At 51.1% G+C, this 18,052-nt stretch overlaps 2 protein-coding genes across 2 annotated transcripts; one reads left to right on the top strand and one right to left on the bottom strand.

Moving 5' to 3' along the window:
- The first annotated feature begins 280 nt into the window (after positions 1 to 280).
- On the top strand, positions 281 to 6,710 carry KIAA1191 (KIAA1191 ortholog). The gene is given in 9 exon segments (XM_086621424.1): positions 281 to 308; positions 389 to 441; positions 443 to 580; positions 1,914 to 2,040; positions 3,714 to 3,838; positions 5,157 to 5,186; positions 5,188 to 5,264; positions 5,580 to 5,716; positions 6,162 to 6,710. Coding segments are annotated over 9 exon segments (924 nt in total). The 3' UTR covers positions 6,371 to 6,710.
- Positions 6,711 to 9,587: 2,877 nt separating this feature from the next.
- SIMC1 (SUMO interacting motifs containing 1) lies at positions 9,588 to 18,016 on the bottom strand. The gene is made up of 10 exons (XM_086621678.1): positions 17,938 to 18,016; positions 15,556 to 16,301; positions 15,096 to 15,316; positions 14,272 to 14,341; positions 13,683 to 13,828; positions 13,051 to 13,230; positions 12,453 to 12,581; positions 11,301 to 11,457; positions 11,135 to 11,219; positions 9,588 to 10,165 (listed from the first exon to the last, which is right to left on the bottom strand). Exons 1-10 carry the CDS (start codon positions 18,014 to 18,016, stop codon positions 9,945 to 9,947), a joined length of 2,034 nt encoding a protein of 677 aa, XP_086477804.1. The 3' UTR covers positions 9,588 to 9,944.
- Between the last annotated feature and the right edge of the window lie 36 nt (positions 18,017 to 18,052).

The following is an 18,052-nucleotide window of genomic DNA, read 5'->3' as shown; positions in this document are numbered from 1 at the left end:
GCGCCCCCGCCCCTTCAACACAACCCCGCCCCCTGCACGTGGCCCCGCCCCCGCGCCGCCCGAACTACACCTCCCGGCGTGCCCCGCCCGCCGCCGGCTCTCGCGGCACCTGCGCGCCCATAAAGTAGCTCCCGCGGGGGCGGTGCCCCTCGCCGCTCCCGTCCGGCGGTGGTGGGGCTGTCCGGTTCGCTCTGCCATGGCGCTGCCCGGCCCGCCGGCCTCCGGCCCGCCGCCCCCCGCCGAGCCTCGCTAGCCTCAGCCGAGTCGCGGCGCCGCCGCCATGAGTTCGCGGCAGCCGGACGCTCCCGGTAAGACGCGCCCCCCGCGCTGCCCCCCGGCCCGGGTAGGCCGTGGCGGCGGCGCTGAGCGCTGGCCTCTCTGTTCGCAGCGCTGGAGCAGGGCAGCGGGGCCCGTCCGGGCAGAATGTCGCTGCCCATCGGCTGTGCGGCGGCGGGCCTTCAGCTACGACGATGCCCTGGAGGACACGGCGCCCATGACGCCGCCGCCCGCCGACCTGTGCGCCAGCATCCTCTGGAAGCAGCCGGTCATCCCCGAGCGCAAGTACCAGGAGCTCTCGAAGGTACGGGCCGGCTGGTTGCCGCCGTGGCACCTCCGTGTGCCGCTGCGGCCCGGCGCTGGCAGCCTCTGCCTGGGCGCTGCGCTGCCCTGGGCAAGCTGCCTCCCTGCAGCAGGGACCTGGTGGGCCCGGGGTGCCCTCAGGAGGTGCCGGGGACAAGAGACCGGCTTTGGTGCCTGGCCCAGTTGTGGAAACCCTGAAGTATGGTTGAGATAAGTGTGTTCTGGAAGTCTCCTTGCTCATGGGAGGCATTTATGGGTGAAAAAGCTTCAAGGTGTAACTAGCTGTAATTAAACCAGAGCAAAAGGGTAGATTTAGGTTGGTTGTATGTTTTTTTGTGATGAGGATAGCGAGGTGCTGGAGCAGGTTGCTCAGAGAAGCTGTGGATACCCCATCCCTAAAAGTGTTCAAAGTCAGGTGGATCAAGGCTTTGAGCAACCTGATCTAGTGGAAGACATCCCTGCCTACTGCAGGGGGACTGGGCTAGATGATATTTGAAGGTCCCTTCCAACCCAAACTGTTCTATGAAATGACTATAGGGATGCTTAGTGTGCGAGACCAGCTCTTTTAAATTTAGAGGCTGTTTTCTAAGTTTGAAGTGAAGTTAAATGCTGTTGTAAATAACTCTGCATCCCTTTGAGCTTAACCTCTACTTTTCATTTCATTTTGTTTTAAAATCTTTCTCGTGGAAGAAAGCCTGAAGTTGTGGTTCGGCACAAAAAGCAAACTGTGCAGTCAGGGAACAGTAACTCCTGTATTAGGAGGAAGAAGTCTGTGTTTCACAGAATTTCTTGTTTTCTAGCATTCATTGTCTGGGTTTCTGTTGCTGGGGTCTCATGATCAGTGGTTGAGTTATGACCGCTAGATATGCTGCGTGGGAAACTGATACAAGGAATAAGGGGGAAGAACAAGATCTAACCAGCAGCCTCTAATCTGTGTGACTGCCCTTCTGTAAATGGTTTGTGTTTCTGAGCTGTCTGTGGAAGGGTGCTTTTGCACAGTTGACCTTGAAGTCCAGTTTGCAGTTATGAGAATGGAAGTAGATATGTTCTGGTTTGTTTCCAGTTTTTGTACATAGACTAACAACTTGGGCTCTGAGCCTGGTAGATTTTCAAATGTTGGATGCAAGTTGCTTGTTCATTACTAAGAATTATAAGGTTCAAGCTCTAAATGTTCCTGGACTGTAGTGAGAACGGCATATGGGTTTCTTCCATGGGATGAAGGCTAGCTGCTAGAGCAGCTTGGCCTTGTGTCTCGTTTGAGTGGTTAGAGATGTATTCTGCAAGGTGCTGAGATACTTTCTTATCTTAAACTGTACCCTGCATCTTCCCCACAGATTGAGGAAGGGGATGCTAACATGAATGCACCTGTCATGACTCCTTCATCGTCCACTGAAAGTGTGAACAAGGTACCTGTGGTGAAGGCCAAGGCCACTCATATCATCATGAACTCTCTCATTACAAGTAAGATCTCTCACCTCTAATGTGGTGGCTAATGGGGTGCGGGCACCTGAGCCTGTTCTGGCTTGGTAATGCCTCAATGTAACTACCAGAGTTCCTGGACAGCTTGTGGATTCAGATTGACTCTGTTCTTGAGCTGTATGAGGTTTTTTGAAAGACTCTTCTAGAAGGAAGCAAGGAACTAGGGAATAGGCCATGCTTACTGCCTCTATGTTTCTAGGTGCTGGAGGTGGGTGACGAGGGAGGAGTGCAGGGTACATGATCTGCTGATAGGACACTGCAGTCCATGCCACCTTGTTGCTGGAGTGCAGAGGCGGCTGCTGCTGCTACTCTGTTTGCTTATTAACTTGCTCTTTCTGAATGACAGGTAAAGCTCTAAAATTAACCAAAGTGGTGTGGAGAGCTGATGTACTGTGCTAATGGAGCACTTGCTGGCATTTATGTTAGTTAATAGCAGCAGCAGCTGTCTTGCTAACAGTAACACTTACTTTGAAAAAAACAAACCTCGTAAATCATGATGCTTAAAATCAAACTGGGTCAGTTATGTTTGCAGAGAAGACATGCCATTTGCAATGAGAGGAATTATTCATGTGTTAATCTGTCCCTGCTGCCTCTTCTAGCAGCTGGGGTCTGAGCTTCATCTTTCCTCCAAGCAGTGCTTCCAAAGACTTCTAGATTTTTTCAGACCAGCATTTTGGAATAGCTATACATTTGCACTTGTTTCAGTCCTGGCTCAAAAATAACCATCACATCAGAAAATAACATTCAGGAATACGGACTTTCTTCTGGAAAGCAGCTCCTGTTAGTCTAATGATAAAATGCTAATCTAGTTAAAACTATGATGGCCTAAAAATGTTCTTGTGCAGTAAAAAGTTGGGAGCCCCAGCCTACACCTCCAGGAAGTACATTCAGTCACAAGTTGGAAATAAACGAAGGTCCTCTAGATTTCCCATATGTATGGTGGTGTGGTATCCCTGAAAAATAACTTTAACATGGGAAGCATTATGTTTTAAAGAAGACTTTGGGCTTTCCAGTAATCTTTTTGTGCACTAATTCCTTTGACTTTTTCTTAGTTCCACTAGGGAGTGAACATCTTATGCTGGTAGTACGTTGTGGGGGGGAAAGTGCTCATTTTTTCGTAACTGAAATAGATACCGGTGTATTAGATGCTGGCTTTGTATTTGACTGAAACAGCTTATTTTACCTGATCCAGAATCACTGGGTGTCTTTACCACCTGTTTTGCAAGGCTGTGATTGTCAGATTAGCCAGTGTGGGCAGTCTTCCAGAAGACTACTTTTTTTTTTTCTTGGCCAAAAAACTCCCTTGAATCTAGAGGGCCACTTGAAATGTCTGACTTATTGAGGTCTCCTAGACTTAGGAATTTGTAATTACAAGTGATGCAGCTTCTTGGATGAGATGGGTTTAATTACAGGTGTTGCATTTGTAATACATCTGGTGATTTGGGGCAAATCAATGCTCATCTGACTTAGCCCTGTGAATCAGGATAGTTTTCAAGCCAGAATATCTCATTAGCTTCATCTCACTGCCTCTGTCAACTCATCACGTGTAGATATGAACGATGAAAACAGGATCTTATATACTTTATGTTGCCTTTGTTTGCTAGAGCTGCTTGTGGTGGCATTTCTGTGTGAATTTGTGCTCTTGTCCGTTCCAGAGCAGACTCAGGAGAGCATTCATCGCTTTGAGCAGCAGGCAGGCCTGAGAGATGCTGGCTACACTCCCCACAAAGGCCTTACTACTGAGGAGACCGAGTATCACCGAGTGGCTGAGGCAGTCCACGTAAGGCTTGTTTGGCATTGGCTTTCTCTAAGTAGGCTGTGTACTGGCCTAACACCTACCTGGTGACATAACTTTTGGAGCATGGTGCTAGGAGTTTCCTTAAACTGCTTCCTCTGAAGACTTTTAGCTCACTGTGGGGAAAAAAACAGGTTGCCCACTTGTATTTTAAAGTTAGCATTAGCTTTTATAGTTTTGAAACATTTTCTTCTGTAATCTGTTATATTCCACAGTCTTTTAGACTATCTCAGTCGTCTTTCGAAGTGGGGGACACACATCCCCACACAGAATCTAGTTTCTTGCTCTACCTTTGAATGGTGCCCTGCAGTTGACTGTTGTAACTGTTTGTCCTAGGAGAACTTGTAACCTGTGCATTTCTGATGTGGAAGTTAGCAGATGGAGTTGGGCTTCTCTCTTACCAGAAACAAAGACAAAGGTCTTGAATCAACATGTTTCTGATGAGCTCAGTTGCCCACAGTAATCTTGCAGTTGGAGTTTAATAGTGAGCTCTCCAAGCATACTCCCACAAGGTCAAAGTTTCATTAACAGCGTTGGTGGATTGCGTTAGTGTGGCTTGGATAGCCGCAGGCAACATTCTGAGAAGGTGCCTGTGTAGTTGGTGTTTGAACTGTAACTGCCCTTCAAGTGACTTCTTCAAAGTTCAGTTTGTACTGGCTGACTTGTAATAACCTGGTTCACATACACCCAGTTCCTGTTTATTTTATGACTGAGCATACTCTTCAAATGCGGTTCAGCTCAATGTTCTTGGGCAGTGTTTCCATCCTGTTGTGTGTGGATTACTTCTCAGGGTCTAGGACTCCTAGACCTTGTATCTTCTCTACGAGGTCCAGTCTCACCTTTGTTAGAGAACTTGTGGGACTGAAAGCTGTGTTGCTCTGTAAAGTGCTGCAGACAAATGGTTGCTGTGGCATTCAGACTTGTTGGCAGGTAGCTGAACTGATGTGAGCTAGCTCTGTTACGTTTGCAGCCTCCCTATGAATGCTGGTATTGAAGCAGTGTGTTCTGTTGGGTAGTGACTCTGAATTGCAGAGTGAGCTGTAGGTGTTATTTTGCTTCCTCTAGCCTGAAGGATGTCTTGAGCGTAGTGGACTTCCAAAATGCTTATCTGATGTGGAAAGAAGCTTAAGGATGTGTGTGCAAGTATAGTAATACTGGGTTTAGCTTTAGGTGGAGTGACACTTGAAACTTATCACCTGTGATATAAACAATTGTCCAGTTCTGACAATAAAATGGCTGTTTGTTCCTCATGTCTTGTATTTAAGCTGTGTTGCTTCTGTGTTTCTCTTGCCTCTCCTAACAGAAGCTAAAAATGCAGAGTGGAGAGATGACAAAAAGATGACAAACAGGCTTCTTCTGCTCAGTCCACTCCAAGCAGCACTCCCCACTCCTCTCCCAAGCATAAAAACAGGTACTCTGTTCCTGGCAGACCGCTGCCTCCTTTGGTTTCCTACAGGCTGCTGAGGTGGGAGCTGCTACAAATAACCTTCTTACCTAGTGAGGGACTATCTGAGGGGTGAAATTCAGAGCCTGCTGTGGATTTGAGTTGGATAGATCCAAATGCTGAAAGCTTGTGGAACTTGAGCATACATATCTTCATCCTGGGTGGTAACAAACCTGTTAAGATTGTTTAAATTCTCTTAATAACAACATGTAAAGTTCCTGGCACAGTGGGGCCACTTGAAGTATTTATTCTTGTGTTTCATACATCTCTGATTTTCCCTAGGGGTTGGTTTAGTCAGGGATCCTCTGCTTCTATCACTGGCCCAGACTTTGCCATGGAAGCTGGTGGGGACAAACTACCATCTGAAAGATGGAGCTTTTTTGGACCCAAAGCCATCCAGAAATCCACCAATGATCCAGGTATGTCCTCTGAAATCTCCTGCCCTGCAAGAGCTAGGACAAAACTGTCACACAAACTTGCTAGCTATTTCTGGAGCCTTATCCTGCTTGCCTTGTTACTTTCTAGGACCACCTTGTGAATGTGTGCTATTCATATCATTTCTGTGCCTAAATATAAAGCAGTTAGGTAAAACCTATGCCAAGGATCTGAAAGTAGAAATAACTTGCACTTTGCTGCAGTGGAAGGGCAGGGTATGAAGGTGACAGCTTTTTACCCTTTCTCTGCTGTCTGATTGAACCAGAACTGGAAGTGCCACCCACTGATGTGGAATAGGATTTAGGTGACATGAAGCTGGGTCTTGCGTAGACCTGCTGCAGTCTCAGGCATCAGTAACAGTGCTCGCTCCTGGCAGCAGCTAGTTTTCCTAGCTCTTAACTTGCTGTGATTTCTTTTTTTTCCCATCAGTAGGATTTACCATCCAATCCTATAAGGGTGCCCAGAAGCCATCTCCAATGGAGCTGATGCGTGCTCAGGCTACTAGGATGTCAGAGGATCCAGTCACCTTCAAGCCACCCAAAATGGACATTCCAGTCACAGAAGGGAGGAAACAATCTCCACGTTCCCATAATATCAAACCTCGGGATCTGAATGTGCTAACTCCCACTGGGTTCTAGGAAGAATGCTTCTGATGTCTTTAGCGGGCTACAGGGTGTCTTAGGCTCTGCTTACCTGTCCCGCTTTGCTGCAGTAAAATAGGAAAGTCTCCCTTCCAGCTCTTCATCTCAAAAAAGGAAACAGTTGTGACTGTCCTCCTAAAGCCAGTCTTGGAAAAACTCCTGCACTAGTACTAAACCAATGTAAACCATCTTGTCTGCTGTATTGCACCAGTTTGGTCTGCTAGGCTGCACTAGACGTGCTTCCTGGTACACTAGACTGCAGTAAAACCTTGCACCATGTGTTGTGGGACAGAGCTGTGTGTGGTGTGCAGGCAGGCTGGCTTGTCTACCTGCAGTTGCATTGTCTTGTCCTGCTTAGTGCTGAAGTACCCTCAGGAGGACTGTGGTTCTGTCCGGCACATACGGAACACCAGCAGAAAATGAAAACAAGCAAGGACTAAAAACTGGACCATTAACTGCCAAAAGGAATTGCTCTGGGAATGTGGTCAGTTTTAAATGTGGCACTCCCTTAATATACAGTGTGACCTTATAGTTCAACACCCAGCACTTCTTTGTTCTTGGAATCTTTTTAAAGGAAAAGTGGAGCATTAACCATTCTAAGATGCTTCTGTTAGACAGGGAAGAGAATCTAATGGGCTTTGGCAGTAAGGAGGAAGAATTGCTTCTGTTCCAACTCTTCATGTTCCTCCAAAAAGGTGGAAAAGACTGGAGCTGGTGTGGCTTGAACCAAATAATCCTCTTCTCCTTTCTGCAAAACAACACTGTCCTGCCCTCTCATAGACAACAGACTTACAGATGTTCTGGCACTCTGGGTGCTGCTTGATTTGTGGGTTTTGTTTGTTTTTTTGAGCATCTCATGAGTCATGTAGAAGTGTATTAGAGACCAAGGACATTTCTCAAATAGGGTTTTCTGTTTTATCAGCATTAAAGACATTTTGCAGGGCTGGGGGAGGACTGAGGACAGATCAAGGCTAAACATTCCTCCTTTCTATGATACAGCTACATGTAATTTTTGGCCAGTCAGAACCAGTTACTTGGGAACAGCTAACGCTTGCTTTCATGAAAAGTGGAAGGAACTTCTGGCTATCATCCTAACCCTTAAGTGTTACAGGCAGTGTTGCTTTGTAATCTTCACTTGTCCTGTAGCAAACAGGTCTCCTCTCCTGATGTCACAATTGTGTTGCAGAGGTCCCTCAGCCAGCAGCAGGCTTTCTGTAGTGAGGTGGCAGCAGCAGCCTTGCATTTGGTACTGGAAGCTTCTCTGTTGCCAGGACATTATACAGAGGTTACGTAACAGCTGGTGACTGCTGAGCTCTTGATTTTCTGCCTCCTTAAACTAAACATTCCTCCCAGAGGGTGAGGCAAGGTTGGCTCACTTGGCTAGCTGCTGTACCCTCTGAAGAAGCATGTTTTGCGGCTCTGCTTCCTCACAAGCTTCAACAGCACTGCCAGTGATGTGTTGTGTTGAAAGTCTCCCACCAAACCATGCAGTTTTCACTATCCCTGCTCGTTTGTACCTTGGCAATCAGTCTCTCATTTGACATTAATTTATTTGTTGTCTGTATTCATGTCTCTAATGTGTATGTTTTTTTGTTACAAGAAAATAAAATCCTTGTGAATAGAGGTCCTTGGTGTGCGTTGACACTGGCCAAGCATCTGTGGGAGAACTGTGGGGCTGTCCAGTGAGTGTGGGATCAAGGTTCTGCCTAGTAAAACTCTGGCAGGTCTTGCACTGGGGTAAAACATTTGCTCCCTCTTGACAGGGAGACTAGGCTTAAAGCCAGACTCTGCCCTGTCTTGGGGCTTATGCAGATGAAACTAAATGTGAAATTTGTGTTTTCTTGAGCTGTTTGAATGGTGATTCTTCATGTTCCTGAGATTCCTTCTCTTGCAGCTTGTGTGCTGTGTTTGCACCTGTACTGTGGAGGTGGGCACAGGTGTGGGAGCCAGGCTGGTATTTGGCTAGATGTGCCCAGCTCCCAGTTGGGGCTGCCAAAGTACTGCTGATAGTGTGCACATCTCCTTCATTGGGGATGTCTGAGCTGACACAGATTCCCTGTGTTCCTAGAGTGTTAGCAGAACTAAAAGTGATGAGAGAGATCCTGAAGCACCTGAGTACTCTAGTACAGGCTGGTGCTGCAGGTCTTGGTTACACAGGCTAATCTCATAGTTTACCTCATAATTTACTTCAGAAAGGCTGGGGTTAAAGGGTGACTTCTTGATGTGATGTTCTACTTTCTGTATTTTACTACAACATCCTTCCTGGGGATATGACTGACCTAGCAGAAAATACCATCCATAACTGTGGACATCTTGCTGGAATGCAGCTTCTTTTCTGGTCTAATGACAGAAGTCTAATGCAGTTAAAAGGACCTAACTGGAAGATGAGCATATGAATGAGCATACCATGCAGGGAGCACTTGAGTTTGCACTGTTGGGAACAGTTCTGACTACTCCTTTGCTCTTCCCTGGATGGCTTATCCCTGCATTACAGGGCCAATGTCATGTGAATGAGTGGTTTTTTCTACATCTGGCAGTTGGAAAGAGGCTTCCTAAACAGCATGGAGCAAACCTGTGAGCCTCAGGTCAGACCCTTCCAAACAGTTCTGGGCTAACTGAAGCCAGACTCCTGGATGAGGCCTTGCTGTGTAGCAAGCATCAGGTCATCAGTGTGTGCAGCATGAACATGAGGATGACTGTGTTCCTGGCTGTGACTGTGATGCTCAATGCTCCTAGGCTCTGGTCTCATCAGGACCCTGCCAAAGGTCACCAAGCACAGGGGCAGGCTACAGGAGGAGTCTCTCCAACTCCCAACCTCTGTTGCTTCTGAACTGTTTGAGGAGACTTATAGAAATGCCTCATTGCTCTCTGACCTCAGCTGTGCTTTGAGTTGATGGCAGTGGGTTTGAATTGTATATTCATGTTCATCCAGGCGCATGCTTGCTGCACCGCAGGCACTTCAGTGCGTTCTGGAAGAGGCGCAGCCTTTCCAGCTGATGCCACTGTCCAGTGCTCCCTCTTGATGTGCTCAACGCCTTGTGGAAAGTCATGTAGATTTACTTGATTTGGAGCAGAAAAACTCCTCTCCTGAGGACTGGCTTGGGGATCTCTGCACTATGGATGCCCTCACTGCACCTCATACCTGTGGGTTTTGTTTTTTTTTTTAATTGCAATCTTTTCCTAAATATTGATCAAGTATTTTGGCATTTTGCTTGCTGTGCAAACTGTCGAGTTTATGGCTGCATTAGTCTAATGCTATCCCAGGGTACAGCTGACAGTCAGAGCTCTGCACTTCCTTTAGGCAGGGCTGGCACCAAGATGGAAGAATCTCAGCAAATATGAAAATAATTTATTTTTTAGAAGTGTACAAAGTGTCTTGTAAAACTATAGGATGAGGCAAATTTGAAAGGAAATTCTGAGACCATGTAAACCAGACATTTTCCCAAAGAAATGTAAACACAAACACACATGATATATGACACTTGAGACTGCAGCATGAGATAGTGGGTTTGATGGAGTTTTATAGAGGAAAGATGAAGCTCTTTGCCCTCTGCCGCAGTGGTTGTCTCCATCAAGTAGTAGTGATAATGAGGAACAACTCCCGAAGCATGCACAATTTCTCCATGATCTGCAGGGGAAAAGGCTGCCCAAGGACCTCCTGCATTCGGCTGATGAAGTCCTCTATCTTCAGCTGAATGTCCAGATGGCTGATGTCATCACCATCCTGGAGCTTGGGCTTGGCTTTCTGAATGATCAAGTCCATCCGGTCATTGAGTGAGCGCCGTAAGTGTTCTGCAAGAGGAAATACTGGTGGGGAGAGGCAGCACACGGTGGGCAGCCTGACCTGTTCAGGGAGAGATGACAGCGTGCTGCAGGCAGCACTGTGCTGTGAGGAGGAGTGGTTGGGAACTGTGCTGATCCTCTCATGGTTATCCTTGATGCTTCTGCACAAGACTAGCCTGGTGGAAGAAGGTCCTGTCCCTTCCTGAGCTCAGTCTGCATGTGGAGAGCCCAAGAAATAGGGAGGGAGCAGGGCTTGTAGCTCCTTTTCTCCCGCACTAGTGGCAGACTGGATGGCTGCCCAGCTGCTGAGGAGAGTCTCCAAAGAGCTTAATGATGGCGATGATCTAGGGCTTCAGGGAGAACAAGACTCTCTGCGCATGTGATGGTGTGTTCCCCTGCATTCCTCTCCATGAGAGCCTTAACCCTGGGCTAAAGCAGCTGAAGCTGGGAAGAGACTTCAGGAATTTTCTGGTATCATTTTACTTTAGGGAGTGTTTTGTGGCTGTGCTGCTCTGCTGGGGTCAGAAATACTGCTCCTCCTGTGGCTACTGTGGGTGGTGCTCCCTGCCCAGTCTACTAAGTGCTCAGTGTGTCCTGGCTTTACCATCTCTTTTTGCCTTCTGCTTTTCCTCCTAAACTACTCTATTCTTCCACCCACTCTGTATGGAACTGGGACAATAGTGGGTACGCTATTGCCCCTGCTTGCATACTTCCCAGTGCTGGGATTGATCATTTAGGAAGTAGGCTATTTCTTAGGGGCTAAACTTGGCAAAGCAAGTTGGGTGCTCTGCTTGATGCAACAGCGCTGCTTTGCTCTGACTGCTGGGAATAGTCACTAGCATGGATGGAGGCACATTATCTTTCTAAGACTCAGTGGCTATGAGTTCAAGGGTGATGAGGAGAGGAAGAGTACTTTGGCTGTTCCACTGCAGCCTCTTGAAGAGATTGTGTTTATTAAGGCCAGAACAGGCTGCTTACCCAGTAGTACGTTTTGGTAACTCATCAGCAGCAAACTCAAATACTGCAGCATCTCATCCCATCTTTGCCATGTTGCTGTTTCATTCTATGACAGAAGACAGTATTTGGTTGTTAGAAGAGGTTTTCTCAGGTGAAAGCAAGGCAAAGGAGAGGTGGTACGGGATACCTGGTATTGCAGCAGCATGGAGGAGTGGCTCAGGAAATGCAGGATCTTGGCCAGAGACAAGGGCAAGGTCGTGGGCATGTTGCAACTATGCTGGAACAACAGCTCTAGCAGTTTGCAGCGCAGGAGCTGGCTCTCCATAGTGTTTAAGAAAGCTTCCCTGGAAAACAAAAGGGATTTACTTTGGGGGAGACAGCACAGCCTGACCAGGGATAACTGCTCCAGCATGTTCCTGGTGTTTTGCTGGTGCTGATATAGTGCAGATGTGGGTGACTGCAGGGGCTGCCCAGCAGTGCAGTGTAAGGAAAACCACCAGATGTGATAGACCTTCGTTACGCAGCTCAGCCATGGACATGTTTATGTCCTTAGGTCTGACCTGTGGCAAATTGAGGTCGGTACGGTCTGTGAAACAAGCTTAGCTGCTTCACTTCACCCTGCCCAACAGCCTGTGCGAAGTTACTCATTCCTGCTGACTTGCAGGGAGCACAGCCAAGCAACTGTGAAATGGGGACAGTGGCCAGCCGGATCTAGGAGATCTGTCCTGGGAGGAGGAATAGCTTGGTTAGAGTCGGTTTGGCTTGATTGGAATCATTGAGTGCTCAGAGGGAGTTCTGCTAAAAGGGTCCGAAAGGGCTGCCTGCTGGGGCTGGCAACATGGGTTTGAAATGGCTGTGGGTCTACAGGTCTTGTGTCTACATTAGAGCCAGTCAGGCCCTGGTGCTTTGCCTTCAGATACTGCATTTCTTAGAGAAGCAAACAAAAGCATGTCAAGGCAAAGCTGTAGGAACCATATCATATTTCTGATGAGCTTCTCAGTTGTCCCTGGGAATCAGTGATGCCTTTGCCACTACTTGACCATGTTGATGCAGAGTGCTGCTTTTCAGACCTTTTTTACAGTTTTAAGGTCCTCCAACTTTAACAAGTGGGAGAATCAGCTTTTGTCAGCAACAGACAAGCTGGGGAGATGCATTCAGTTGGTGATGTTGTGTCTCCATGGGATCTGTTGGTCTGATAGCCATGTGTTTGCTGGCTGAGTCATAAATGAGTCTGTCTTTCTATACTCTGTGGTACTTTATGTGTCCAAACTCAGATGTGAATCAGGAATAAGACTCTTGCTCACACAGGCAGATGCTGCCTTGCATATGTTAGTCTTACCTTTGGCTCCTTAGGGGGATATTCAGTATAAATGGGAATATCACATCTGCGATCTTACAGGAGCTGCAGTTGGGAGATCTGTCCACTTCCACTGCGATGGACAACATCCGCTGGAGCAGGAGCGTCACCCTAGGTTAGGGAGACAGTCAACACTGGGAGACATTACCCCTCAGCTTGCCAAGTAAAGCAGTGAGGATGGCACCTAGTTCAGCCTCATACCTTGCAGTGAGGGACGTAAGGGAATGTAGCAGGCTAGACTTGGTGTCTCTTGGTGGCTTTTAAATCTGATGCTCTTGGAAGCAGAGCTAATCCCCAGATGGGCCCTTGGGAGGTCTCAGTGGCTGTACTGAGCATTGGTGGAGCAGGACGGGGTGTAGGCCAAGAGCTTCAGCCTTATGCTACGTGTAAGAGGAGGATGCTCACTGAGCCAGTTTCCTACCAGGTGAAGAAGTCTCTTGCTCACCAAGGGTATGTCTACCCCAGAGGACAAATTCAGGCACAGCCTGGCTTCCCTGACCTGGCGTGAAGAAACTCTGGCTTCTCCCTAACTTGGTCCCCATGATACTGCCACCAGGGATTCAGGACTTCTGGGGCTTACTTCTGGGCGAAGAAAGCTGGTGGAGCCTCCTCTGCCCGGTCAGTGCTGGCCAGCCGTGGTGCTGATGAGCTGTGTTTGGCCTTTGCTTCTGCTGAAGAGGATGTAATCTCTTGCGGCTGCTCCTGGCGCTGGGAGAACCCAACTCCTGTAACTGCTGCGACCAACCATTCAACCACCTCTCTGGGACAGAAACAGAAACATTAGTGGAGACAGGCCTGGGTTTGCTGCATTCTGACCTCTAGATCCACTTGAGCTCAAGGAAAGACCCTGAGGATGAAGAATACATCCCCCCTGCTTGGACAAGCTAGGGAGTAACTCTGTTGAGCACCAGATTTATATGCTTGTCAACAGGAGTGCCTCCTTCTCAGTCCTGTCCTAAGCAATGTAAATCTGACCTCGTTCCTGGGAAACGCCCACTAGGTTGCAGCCGGAAATGCCTTGCATCACCTCTGGTGATTTGCTTTTGTAAACCTGCTCCTGTTCTTCACAGTTGGGCCCTACGCTTCCCTCTGTCTCCCAGGCTTGTTTCCTGGGAAGTCTGAAAGCCTGACCTGGAGTTTTGATGAGTGTTCCCTGAGCCTCTGCCTCTCAGCATCTGGTTAGAGAATAGAGGAGGAGGAGGTGTCCCTTACTTGACATTGTTGAAGCATATGTCACACGAAAGCACTTTCTTGGCAATTGAGTCGTGCAGCATGCGCAGCCTCAGGTTCTTCTGGAAGTCATCCTCCAGGGTCTGTACCACGTACTGCAGGAAGAGGAGCCGGCCAGGGGGCTTCTCCTGAGGGCAGATGGAGACAGTATGAGCCTGGTGGAGCTGCAGGGTGAGAAGCACCAGGGAATTTGGCTGACTGGGGAATGGGCTGATGTACATGACTGAGAAATAATTCCAGAAGGGGCTGCCTGGCTCAGGCAATGCTCCATTGGCTGGACCTGCTCTACCATGGTACTAGAGTTGTGGCCCACAGAGGCTTTGTCTGTTGCTGTCTTCTTCAGGTGAGACAATCTGTCTGCAGCTCTGCAGCAGCTTAGGGAGCACCGTGGATAAAAGCGGGAGACCCAACTGGCGTTTGCTGCCCTCAGCAGCTGCAATAGAACTGCATGTTGGACTGGCCCATTCTGCAGCAGAGCACGGCCGTGGGGCCCTGAGGCAATGCTTACCCTCAGGCACCATGTACTGGATGATCCCGATGTGCCCGATGTGACACACGTGATGCCAAGTACCTGGTCCTCCATGATGTATTTCAGCAGCGTCCAGTCCCATCCCACTGTGGCAGCGTTGGCTGGATGGAGCCTGCAAGGACAGCACTGTCCATTTGTGCTGAACTGCCCGACTGCCTGCCTGGAGGCACAGCAGCCCCCAGCCCTACTTGCTCAGAAGCCTGACCTGCCTTTTCCTCTCCAGCTTCACCCTCTCCCTTTCTCCTCCCTGACCACATTAATTTTCAGAAGCACCTGACTGAGGCTGTACTCCATGGAGAGCATTGGCACTCCTGGGCCTGTGGCCTCACAAAACATTGTGACTCTGTGGGAACCCTGAGGGAAGTGGGGGAACTGCTCCAGCTACCTCCAGCCCATGGCCCCTGCTGCAGCCCAAGGAAGGGGTTTCTACAATGTCACAGCAGTGAAGAAAGAGATCTGCTCTTCAGGAGCAAGGCAAACATTCCTCTGTCCTAGAGGGCTCCCTGGTGTCACAGGCTGTCCCTGCACTGTGTGGGCTTGCTACTAAACCATTAAAGCTCATGACATAGTTGGAGCTGTTTCCCTCTTGTCTTGGCATCCCCTGCCTCTCTCACCCCACCATCCTCCATCCACTTGGGGGTTTAATGGCTGCTGTCTGGGCAAATGATGGTCCCGACCCATTGTCAGACAGCCCAAGGTGCGCTTGTGCTGATTACAGGAGGCAGAGGCAGGAGGACCATCCTGGGTTATAGGGGAAACTGCTCCCTGTTCTGTGAGTGAGGACCACAGAGAATAACCTTTATGCTGGCCAGGCCCCTAGGAGCACCTAGCCAGCCCCAGGGCACCGTGACAAAGGGAACACATACATTTGGATCTTCATCAGCAGCATATAGGTGTCCTTCAGGTTCTCCCTTTGGTGGGGGTTCAACAGGATCTGTCTGATCAGGTGGGAGACGATTTCTTTCGGGGGACAGTGCCGGCAGGAGACGAACTCGCTCAGGAAATGCAAGGTGCCCTCCAGGAAGTTCTCCTCCATAGTGGTGTGCACCATGCTCAGCTTCCCGCTGGGGATGAGCTCAGGTTTCTGCTGTGTGCAAGGTAAGGCAATAGGTGAAAGCCAGATCCACCCAACACAGAGGAACCCAGCTGTGATGTGGGTCCCACCATGAAGGGAACTGCAATAACCAGAGAACCCAGCTGCCTGGCAAAGCTTCCCCTGAAAGGGGAAGTGGAGCAGAGGCTGCCCCTGCTCCATCCTCCACTGCACAGGCTGCTCTGAACATGCTCCATCTGGGCTTGGCAGTGGCAATTATGAACCCTGTTTACCTGCTGTGTTTCCCTGTTGGGTGCTATGCCTTGGAGGAAGAGGTGCTGGACTCCGCTTCTCCTGAAATAGTGCAGTTTGTTCAGCCAGGTCTTGCTGTCACCCTTGGTCCTGGCTGAGGTCACCTGCTGGGTTGTACCTGCAGATACATCACCTGCTTCCAGCAAAGGCCCTTGGGCCTTCCCATTGGTTGTGGGGATGGCTGGGACAGGGCTGAGCCTTGGAGGGAGCTCCCTTTGCTGGCAGAGGTGGGGAGTCTCTTCCTCTGGGCCACTGGCTCTCCAGCTGCTGCTGCTGTCCAGGCTGGAGGGGGACAGGGACAGCAAGTCTGAGTCCAGCTGCATGCTGGCCAGGGAGCCCATATCACTGTTAAAAGAGGTAGGGCTGCAGGAGCAGCTGTGGTGGCTGGAGGTGGGAGACAAGCAGCTCCAGTTCTCCGGGCTTTCTCCTGTGTCCTTGGTGGCACTGGATTCTGTGGGAGCACCGTGCCATGGTGCTGCAGGGCTCGGCCCCACTGTTGCCTCTGTTTCTTGTGTTGTGGTAGAGCAGAGCTGGGGATGGGATGTGTGTGCTGCTGGGGCAGCAGGTGCCTGCCCAGGGTCCTGGTCAGCCCAGCTGGTGGTGTGGGGAGGGCTGCATGTGTCCTCTGTCAGGTCAATGATGGTGAGGCTGCTCCGTGGTGCTGAGTCTGTGCTTGTGTCCTCACAGGTCAGATCGATGATTGCCTGTGGGGACAGAGGGGCCAGTGCTGTCAGCAGCAGTGGCACCAGGGTGCCTCGGTCCTCCCCTGACAGGGACCTCTGCTATGGTGGCACTGTCACCCTAGTCCAAAGGGGAAAAGGGGCACTAGCCCAAGAAACCAGCTAAGACCCTGCTGCGTGGCTGAGGCGACAGGGCAGCCTACAGGGTAGCTAGCGGCCCCAAGCTCTAGTGTCCACCTCCCCTGGCAGCACGGCTGAGCCGGAGCCTGAGCTGAGTTCTTCTTCCTTGCTCCTGGCAGAGACAAACCCTGCCGCTCGCCCTGGGGCTCCTTACTGCAAATGGCTGGGTCCTCTGCTCCAAACACCTCTTGCCTTGGCCCAGAGTGGGCCTGGCTGCCTGCTCAGTTCCCTCCCAGGATGGGGAAATGCCAGCTGTACTGAGGTGCCCTGGGAAGGCAAGGGGAGTGCAGTAAGCACTCCTGTCCTCGATCCTCAGAGGCTCCTGCTCCATGCTGGCAGGAGCAGTGCAGGATCTGAACCTCAGCATCCCCCTGTGGCACAACCTCACCTGCTACATGGACATGAGCAGCAGGGACCAGAGCTACCTTCGCATCCATGGCACCAAGCCAGAGCTACAGCAGCCCCGAGACTCTGGGCGCTCCCACCCACGACTTGCCAGGTGATGCAGCACCTGGAGCTCCAGGGATGCAACTGTGTCCATACCACTGGCAGGCAGGACACCACACTTCTCAGGATCTGAATGTGCCCAGGAGGGGTCAGAGCCTGTTTGCTCTTGGGAAAAAAAAACAACCCTCAGCATCTCAAAGCAGGAACACGTTTTGCGGGCAATTTAAATCCACTTTTTTTTCTCCTGACTCAGACCTGCTGCCTTTCCCAAGGAGGGGCCGCGTGTAGCCTGAGGAGGTGGCAATTCCTCGCATCCTAGCAGGCCTCGCATCCTCGGGAAGCCACTGGAGGCGAGAAGGATCGGGGGCTGCCCGGGCTCCAGCCGGCCCCACCGCACCGGACGCTGTGGAACCGCTTGCGCTTGAAAGCCGCATCGGAACCGGGGGTGGACGGACCGTTCCCCCCATCCCGAGGGCTGTGCCTTGCTGGCGGCCTTGTGCCCCGAGCTGCCGCCGCAGCGGCCCATCGCCCCCCCGCCCGCCGGGCGGCCCAGGTGAGGGGGATGGCGGCCGCCTCACCACGGGCCAGGGCGGAGCCCGGCGGCGGAGCCCTGGCGCGCCGGGAGCCTCCAAGATGTGCAGCCAAGGGGACCGCAGCACCCCATGGCTGGGGGCTGGGGTCTTCCCGGGGGACGTGGCCAAGGGGGCAGGGACCCCCGGGGGGACGCGCCTGGGGCACAGGCCCTCCTGGGGGAGGCTGGAGCGTTCTGAGGGGATGCGGCTGGGGCTGGGGCCGTCCCGTGAGGGACAGTGACCGAGTGCCCCGGGAACACACAGCCGGGGCTCCGGGCCTGCCGCCCCGGGACGTGCGCTGCGCATCTCCGCGGCCCTCGAAGTTTCGTGTCCCCGCGCAGCTCCCGTCCCCGCCGGAAGCCCCGCCATCTTTGTGAGGGGCAGGCGGCGCCGCGCCCGGCGGGAGGTCTCGCCGCCCCGCCCCATCCCGATCACCGCGGACTCACCGCGGGAGGCGGCAGCGCGGTCCGCCACGGCGGCGGGCGGCAGCAGCGACGCCGGAGCGGCGGCGAGTGGCTGCCCTCAGAGTCCGAGTCGTGTATGAGGACGACGCCATCGGCCATCATCGCGGCGGGCGGCGGCTCCGCCCCGCTACGGGC

The sequence above is a fragment of the Tauraco erythrolophus genome, chromosome 16 (genome assembly GCF_009769465.1).
Source record: "Tauraco erythrolophus isolate bTauEry1 chromosome 16, bTauEry1.pri, whole genome shotgun sequence".
Taxonomy (NCBI): domain Eukaryota; kingdom Metazoa; phylum Chordata; class Aves; order Musophagiformes; family Musophagidae; genus Tauraco; species Tauraco erythrolophus.
This window is presented reverse-complemented; position numbering and strand designations above follow the sequence as displayed.